At 39.5% G+C, this 9,280-nt stretch overlaps 1 protein-coding gene across 2 annotated transcripts; it reads right to left on the reverse strand.

Annotated features, from left to right (window-relative positions):
* Positions 1-275: 275 nt before the first annotated feature.
* On the reverse strand, positions 276-7,255 carry LOC133870477 (protein unc-13 homolog). 2 transcript variants are annotated; one of them, XR_009900743.1, is made up of 6 exons: positions 6,628-7,255; positions 4,988-5,857; positions 3,166-3,621; positions 2,186-2,375; positions 746-2,095; positions 276-522 (listed from the first exon to the last, which is right to left on the reverse strand). XR_009900743.1 is itself a non-coding variant. In XM_062307611.1 (5 exons), exons 1-5 carry the CDS (start codon positions 7,126-7,128, stop codon positions 1,161-1,163), a joined length of 2,952 nt encoding a protein of 983 aa, XP_062163595.1. In that variant the 5' UTR covers positions 7,129-7,255; the 3' UTR covers positions 524-1,160. The 2 variants fall into 2 exon arrangements, 1 of the variants encoding a protein (XP_062163595.1); XM_062307611.1 differs by lacking the exon at positions 276-522 and having other exon boundaries at positions 524-2,095.
* Between the last annotated feature and the right edge of the window lie 2,025 nt (positions 7,256-9,280).

Consider the following 9,280-nt stretch of genomic DNA (forward strand, 5'->3'; position numbering starts at 1 on the left):
AAGACAAAAATATCATTATAAAGTGTTTTTTTTTTTTTTTTTTCTAAAAGAAAAAAGTGTTAAATTAGTTTTTATAGTTTTTATAATTTTTATAATTTTATGAAGGCTATTTTTGCCATTAAAGAGTAAGGGATATTGACAATTTTTGATAGTTTGAGAGGACAATAGCGATATAGTTGTAGTTTGAGAGATGTATTTTTCTAATTTATTTATTACAAAGTCAACTCACAAGGATCAATTTAACAAATTTTCAAGAAAGAAAAAAGAAAAATGCAAAGCGGAGCGGAGCAGAGCTATTAGGCTGTCACCAAGCCCGGCCAGAATACTGTTGTGGAATGAATTTACTGCCAGAAAGAATCACTTATTCAATGACAGCCCTCAAACGACGAGAACAGTCTTGGTGGCAGTTTCGGAGGGTTTTATTTATTTAGTTTCCTTTTTTTGGCCATTTCTGGGTACATGTTTAGGAGGCAGAGGAAGAAGAGGAGGGAGGCGACACGGGTTGTAATCAAAGAGTCAATCCTAGAGAAGCACCAAAAGAATAAGAATAATTAAGAGTAGCATAGGAATACGCTTACGGTATACACTGAACATAAATCTGACTGCAATTAACAACAGCCCCCCTTATAATACATGCTACTAACAAATACCAGTACTTGAATAAACAAAATAATACCGACGACTACAAAGGAAATCAACCAAAAAGTGGGGGAAAAAAAAAAGGAGAAAGAATGGGAAGATTTACCTGAGAGCCAAGGAAACTTGAGAGGAAAATAAATGCCGCAAAAAATACGGTATAGAATGGACAAGAGTAGCATCGAAGTAATCTCATGACTTCGTATGAAAATGAATTTCAAAGAATATCGGTCCACCTTCCATCACAAGCATGCCTCTGGAAGTCCTCTGCACCCTTTTTTATCTCCACTCGGACTTTAGATGGTCACAAACAGTGGCCAATGCTAACCAAGCCACTTGCAATGTAATATACAGGATCATTGCTACTTCTTAAGCCACCTGATGCTCACCCGCACATGAAATAAGGAGCCTCCTGGCTCATCTTTACTAAATACAAGCAGAACTACGAGATGTTCTGCAAATGCACCATCAGTGCAAGAACAGCTTGCCTTGGTTGCCCTGTCCATGCACCACACTCAAGTTTATTACAGTTTTTTGGGCATATTGTAAGTCTTCTTTAGAAACTTTGAAGCTGCTTCATCGTTCCGGTAGCATAGAACACGTAGAAGTGTGTTCGGGTCTGTTGGGTTCCACTGCCCAGAAGATGGAGGTAGTGGAAGTTTGGACCTGGCAGAAGAGCCATATGTCTCCAAGGTCACACATCTGAACCGCTCAATGAGACTCTCGGTATCAGTTCGGAAGAGTGGAAGGACACCTCTCACCGTAGTAGAAAACTTATCTATCAATTCAGAAGGCAAGCCATCCCCATCAACCCAGAATAGATCTTTAAGGGATTTAAAATCATCTTCTATTATCTGAGAGTCTTGCCGAGAGAAAGCACGGGAGGGGCCTCCAGCAAGCAATACCAGCAAGAACCCATCAAAGGAAGCCCTCATTATGTCAGTAATAAGCCGTGTACGAACTCTTTCATGCACAGTGTCTGAAATGATCAGCAGGTTCTTCTCAAGCTCCTGAATAAAAGGATCGATCCTAGAAGATGATGGCTCTCCAACATATAAACCATCCCATAGAACATGACTTAGATCATGGAAGATTATTCTATAAGCCACTGCCTCACAGAGTTGCTGAATTCCTTCTATACAAGCAGCCGGAGAAAGCTCAAATTTCCTCCCTAAACCATTTGAAAAGTCCTCTGCATGAGCAGACTCAGAGTTTCTGAGACGAGTGATTATCCTCTTCTCCATAACATCCAACTCACTCCAGACTCTTTGCAGAGTGTTTATACGAACACACAGCTGCAATATTCCAAAGGTGTTGTCCCCATTCATTGTAGCAACCTGAGGATTCCTCTTCTGAGAATTTGGAGATTTTTCTTTCTTCTTTCCAAAGCCTTGGAACTTTGATCCTATAGTACATCTCGTCAATGCTGGCGTGGTGGGAATAAATGTATTCCGTGATCCTGCATTTCCAAATAAAGAATAATAATTACCAAATATATGACAAATCCGAAACCATGTAAGCCTAATTTGCAATTTCTGAAAGCACTTACCACAGCCAGATTTTGCCTTGGTTATGTAATATTGAAGACACCTGTCAAGACCAGCCATCAAGTCAGGAAGCAGTGCAGGATGCATTGGTATTGGCAACTGAAAGAATGCATCCAAAGTTTCATCTAGAATTCGCAAAACTTCAACAGCAGATGGAGCATATCCTTCTTGGTTTCCCAGTGGATTCCAGACCTAAATATCATAATGAACAAGGTTAGGTCTTGATGCCTTTCTTATATACTTCTTGTGTACTTGATTGCGCTTTGCGCTTTTTAATGATATTTTTCTTACTTATCAAAAAAAAAAAATAATAATGAACAAGGTTAGGTCAAGGACAGATGAATATAGATATATGTTCATTGGCAAATGGTCCTAAAACCAAATGGCATCCCCTTCTCCCATGGTATTACCTCTTCCCACAAGTGAGGCGTAGAGGGTGAGATCATGGGTATAGTCCTATGTGTGTGCATGGGCTGTATAGTTACCTCTATAGCGGTAATTGTTCAATTTTATTGTAGAATTATTAATGTCCATCTTAAACTTATCGACAAGCAAGCCTCCCTACAAGATGGGAGACTTAGCATAGCCAATTAAACACTGCTTCGTCAGAAAATTCAACAAATATTTCTGTCAAAACTTGTCAGGACGTTCCACCTGAGGAAACTTTATTTCGTAACAGGTAACATTTTATCTAGATAATTCTTATGTGAGTGTGTGCCTATACACATAAAACAACAATTCATAAGCTTTTCACTTATACCGATTCAACAGAAAATATAACTTCCAACTACTTAGATGGATTGGCATTCCCCCTTTTTTTTGGGTGGGTGGTGGGAGAAGAGAGGAGTAATGCTTCACATCGGCTCCAGTACATTTGCCCATGACCAAACAGAAGAGGATCCAGTAAATTAGCTAAGATTGCAAACTTCAAATAAAAATGCATCAACAAAGTGAACAAATCCTCAAATGGATGAGTTCACACCTCTTGTTGCAGATTCCTGTCAACCCATTCCTTCAGTCTGTCTAAGCTGTTTTTGATCCACCCTTTAACCAGATTGGCAACTGCAGCTTCAGCTTCATAAGGAGGCATCTCACGAATTATTGCCTTCCCTCCATCGTCACTGTCCACCGAATCTTCCACTGCTATCTGCACAAGATCTTTCTCCAGCTTATCCGCAGCTCTCAACACTTGTACTGCATCTGGTGTCAACTCCATCATACCCGATATGAATTGCTTGAGCTCATTCCCATAGCAAGAATGAAGGGTGGCCACAGCCACACCAGCTGCAAAAGGATGCCATCTCTTCAGTATTGGACTGAACACCTCCTTTTCATTAATGGCCAGATCACCAACATCCTTTGCAAGGATGGCAAGGACAGGAAGAGAATTTGGCTGGTTTTTGGATGCTCTCCTGCTTGAGTCTGCCATTTCCATTCGCTAAATAATAACAAGTCAAACATATTTCAGTGATACATCGACCCAAAAAGAACAACAGAAAGAAAAAACTATTGAATCTATTGCAAAAATGAGTCATAAAAATGTTCAGAACCAGGCGGAAATAACACCACACTTAAGCCTATATATATATATATATATTGAAATTCCTCCATTTATTTAAAATTAGATTTGAACCTATATATATATATATATATATATATATATATATATGGGTGCGTGCCTTTGTGCAGCTCACAACTATAAAATTCAGGCCATCCAAACCTAAATTCAGCGTCTGGTTTAGCCTTGGTTGAGTTCAAGCTCAAAATGAGCATATGTACAGATGTATTCGATTGACTTAGGGCAACTCAAACGACCCAAGTTGATATGAGTATGCAATGTTTTTTTTTATAAGTGTATGAGTATGCAATGTTATATAGACATGTCTATAATATGTGGTTGTTAACTACATGGAAATGAATGGAGAAACTGACGTTATAAAGTTGGTTGCTAAGAGCATTCCTAGTAGCCTCACCAAATTTTACTCACCAAAATAACTAAAAATCACTTTTTTCTATTCTGGTGAGCCACTTTATTAAAATTCACCCAGCAGCCATTTTAACTAGTCAATATTCACTATTCCATTTAAATAATAATTTTTTCATATTTATTTATTTTTTTCTCTATATAATCTTTTTACAAAAAATCATTCATATCCATGAAATAAGGACATTATCGTGTGAGAGATGGGAGATGGGAGAAGAAGATGAGAGAAAAAAGGAAAAAAGTGTGCTGATCATGTGAGAGAGAAAGGTGAAACAAAATTTGGTGAGTGAGTTGTTGAGTGAAAATGCCTCATCTAATTTGGTTAGTAATTTCAGTCATCAAATTTTTTTTGGTTAAAATGGTGAGGCTGCTGGGAGTGATTTTTCAGGATTTTCATCAAATTGGCTTACCAAAATAGCTAAAAAACTATTTTGGTGAGGCTACTAGAAATGCTCTTATCATGCTCCATAATGAAATGTTCTTTATGTTTATAAAATCTAAAGTTTAAGGGCATTAATGTCTTGCATAAATATTTGATTTCTTTTTTTTTCCCGACATCTCCTACAATCACCCAAAGATTATGGTTGTCATTCACATGTTGATCTGAAAATGAAATAATGAATGCCCCACTTTGTCAAAAGCTAATTTTTGGAGGTATACATAAAAAATCTAACATATACAACTGCATTGCATACCAATTCCCTCTTTATCAATGCAATGTAAACAACACTGGGTATACTAACACCACGAAATCCCCAGTTTATCACATTTAGGCCCTCTTCCTAAGGGGAACAGTCAGATGCAGATAGTATGGACTTGCCTGAGCAAAAGCCGTGCGTAGTGATGACCTGATGTAAGTGTCAATCCTGTTGCGAGCCACATCAACTTCACCTTTCCTCCTCCTGCGATACTCATTAGATATATCTTCAACCAAGATCTTGGCAGCTGATACCCCCAAAGAAACAATGCCCTGCATGGTATCAATATTTCCAGCATCAAAAGTGTCATGATATGCAAGGAGCCTTTTTTCTGCCCAACCCAATATTGAACTCAATGTAGAACTCAAGATCTTGGAGTGCTCTGCATCCTTTGTTGTTTTTGCATCTTTTGCAACTTCTGCAAGCTGACTATCGGCTGCATACAGCAGATCCATCTCAACTTGGCTGGTTGCAACAAAACGGTGAAATAAAACCCACGTGAAGCAAATGTTATGGAGCATCTGGTTCATTCCAAGAATTCCCCATGTCTTCTTAATGTGTTCCATTAGCTCATCAACTTCGTCAATAATAGATGTCTCGTCATTAGCATCAAAGCAGGCTTCTAGAAGCATTTCATAGAGCCGGAGATTCAGCGGAAACCCATCTGCCCAGTGGCATGTATCATAGAGAGACCCGTCAGTTGATCTGCTAGCAAGAGCCATAACAGTGCTACGAAGAACTTGCATAGATTCATTGTTCTTCCCAGTTTCTATGCGTGTATCCAAAGCCCCATGAATAATTTGCCGCAGCCTCTGTGCGGTAGAATATGACTTATCTAGCGGCGTATGGGGATGGAAAAGGAGACCAGCCTCAAGAACTTTCAGGGTTCTCTTCTGCCATGCGTCATATTCTTGTTGATCGGTAAAGTCTGAAAGCTTGAGTTGCTGTAATAGCTCTAGTGGGACTACCACCGACTCAATTCGCCTTCCAACCTGTCATGAGAACAAGAATACTAGGCCTTGATAAACTGGTTGCATTTTATCGAAAAAACAGAAACCCATTGTAGCACAATGACAACAATAGATCCAGGAACTACGGACAAAGACAAACTTCCAAAAGTAGTCAATAATATATATTGGCAGCCATTGGAGACAAACCAAGAAGGAACTCCGAATCAAGACAATTAATGCACATTATGAAAGGAAATTGTATTTTCATTCAACCCTAATCCACCATAAGTTCAAAACTAGGGAATTTTACAAATAGAAAAAAAAACTATGTTTCAGCAATTTTGAGGTCAAAGAGAAGGAGAAACCAGGAGGAATTCCAAAATTCTAGGGAAACTTTTGGACAATTATGTTTCTTTTAATTGCAGTTAACTTTAATTATGATCCATATACACTCATCATCAGATCCAACGAAAATTATTTAACTCAGGAAAATAAAAATAAAAATATTAAATTTTTTTTTTTGAAAAAAAAAAAAAAAAAGTAGTTAGAGACTAGAAAACACCAACAGTCCAACACCAATCAACCAAAAATCAAAAAATAAAGCCCCCGAAAAAAAGGAAAGAAAATTCAGCTACATTTCTATTGTTTTTTATAATTTCCATTTAATCATAATGGTCCAAAAAATACAAAAACAATAAGAAGAAAACCAAATCTCAATAACTCAAAAGCACATTGATGACCCTCGATTGGTGTGTGCGTCTGTGTGAAGAAGTAGAGAAGCAAATAAAATCAAAACCCTAAATAGAGCTGACCTGGCCAGCAGCGATCCTGAGAAGAGCTCTTCTGACTCTGGAATCCGTGGCGTCCGAGACCCCCATTTGAGTCCTCATAAGCTCCCCAACAGTCATTGGCCTCCTCGGCTTCACCTGACCAGACCCGGAACCGGAACCCGACCCGGGACTCTTCTTGGAGCCAGAACCGGAGGGCGATTTGAGACCGAATGCCTTCTTGACCTTGCTGGCGGCGGTGGAGGTGAGGGATCGCTGCAAGCCGGGCGAGCCAGGCGAGTGGTGAGCTGGCGAGTCGGAATTGGGGACGTAGGTGAGGGGCTTACCGGAGGAGGTGCGGCAGGCAGCGACGAAGATCTCGTAGGCGGTGAGTCGGAGGTCGGAATCGGTGAGCTGGGCTGCGAGTTGGCCGAGTGGGGATGGGAGATCGGTGAGAGGAGCTTTGGAAGGCATTATTGGTGGCGGTGACGGTGTCGCCTCCCTCTTGGAGTGGCCCAGAGACAGGTCTCTGAAGAGGTGAGCCATTGCAAACAGGGAGAGAGAAAGAGTTAGAATATGTGCTACTGCATACACACCAAAATCTAGACCGGACAGTAGAGAGAGAGAGAGAGAGAGAGAGAGAGATAGGATCTGTTGGGCTTTTTCTTTTTTTTCTTTTTTTTTTTCTGCTTAGAAAAATATTAAGAAAAACATAATTGAATGGGTTTTACTTTTTGGGTGAGGACTGAGGAGGATGGGTTTTTCTTTCCTTATTTTAGAATATTCAATCAAAAATATACGCAGAGGCAAGGCAACCTAGAAAACAGAAGAATGTGAAGTTAAATTGGTAGAATTTTAGAGTAGGTTTGTGGACTTTTTGGTAAATTTTTTTGGTTTTGTCGGAGTGACTGCAAATTACAATGCAGGATCTTAACTTTATCTAAAGAGAGGGGTAATAAGGTAAGAATCACGCGGTGGAACTTTGCATGACATGTCCAATAAAAAACAAGAGTTTGGGCACCAGTCTCCAATATCCCCATCTCAAAACACGTATCACATTTTCACCCGGGCCCCGTTTGAAAACCACTTTCCCCTGGCCTCCCCTCTCATTTATTTCACTTCTCCCAAAAAACATAAACTTCAAAATATTCTTAACTTTTTTCACTTTTTATATCACATCAACACTTTCTTATTACTTTTTAAATAAAAAACTCACTACAATACAATTTTTTTTTTTTTTTCACTTTTTCATATAAATTATTTCAACTTTATATCACATCAATTTTAATTTTCAATCATTCAAAAAAAAAACACAAGGGAAGGGGAGAGTAAGGGGGTTTTCAAACGGGACCCCAATCCTACATTGGACTTGGATTATCCAACAGACTATTCAAAGTTGACGTGTTTTCAAATCAAAACTTGTGCAAATCACATCCACCCAATGCATGTTTCACACCATCAAATCGGTAAATCTTTGTTTTGTCCTTTTCCTTTTAAATAAATCACCCCGGCGGCTTTGGCCACTTATGACTCTGAATCTGATCGGTGTTCACTACCCAACCCCGCGTAGGGTTAGATGTATTTCTTAATTCTAGCTAAGTTTCTTTTTTTTTTTTTTTTATATTTTTTTTTATATGAATTCTAGCTAAGTTAAATCATAGAAAAGCGACATAGGAGCCTAACTAGAGGAGAGAGAAGCTCTCACCTTTCTCTAGGATTTTTTTCCTTTCGTCTTCATCTTCTACTGGTGCTCTTTCCTTAAGCTTTCTTCCCCTTTGCTCCTTACGGCCCATCCGCATCCCCCGTTTTCCAAACACCCTACCACCCAACTCCCTAATCCAATAAATCTGAGAGTTTTCTTTCAGAAAACCAAGCCGGCTTTGCACCGGATTTATCCTCACCCTTTTCTTGCTTTTCCTCAATTTTCCTTCAACTAGCAGCACTTTTGGCTCTACCCCTCTTCATCCACCATATTTTTGGGTTATTAAGGTTTGGAGTTTGGAATCATTTTTTGGGTTTTAGATCTACTCACCTCCATCCTCTCTCTCAAGACATGCTCCTCAGTAATGGATTCACTCTGGAGTCCGCCTTTGGTCTTCCCCATCTCCTTCGTCGCCTGGAAGATGGCGCGTGCTTCCCACGCGCCAGCAAGCTCATGGACTCAACCGGCGCGTGGAGCCTCCGACAGCACCCTCCTCCACTTTCCGCACCAACCCCCGGTGGTTCCGAACGATTCCGCCGCTTCCTATTGCTGAGAGGCCTTCCCTAGGCGGTGTGTTGTTCTCACGTGCCTCCTGGGATGGCTCCCATACCGCCAGCTCTGCTAGATTTGCTACTTCTATTTTTGTGTTTATTTATTTGTTTTATTAGGCTTATTTGTTGTACACATCTCCCCATGTTTACTCCTGTTTTGGTGTTTGGGTCCTTGTGATTCAATACACTTGTGAAATCACCTTCAATGGTGACCCCAGCTTTGTGGCATCCGTACCTCAAGCCAAAGGGCCTGCATCTTCGGAAGCATTGCTCCCGTGTACTTACATTCATAGTTTATATTTTGGGTTACCCAAGCCCTTCTATATTTGTGCTTTTTATTTTTTGTAGTAATCGTTTCTGTTGTATCTATAAAAAATAAAAAAATAAAAATCATAGAAAAGCTTTTATTCTATTATTTATTAAAAATGTAAAATAAATTTGTCTT

The sequence above is a fragment of the Alnus glutinosa genome, chromosome 6 (assembly GCF_958979055.1).
Source record: "Alnus glutinosa chromosome 6, dhAlnGlut1.1, whole genome shotgun sequence".
Taxonomy (NCBI): domain Eukaryota; kingdom Viridiplantae; phylum Streptophyta; class Magnoliopsida; order Fagales; family Betulaceae; genus Alnus; species Alnus glutinosa.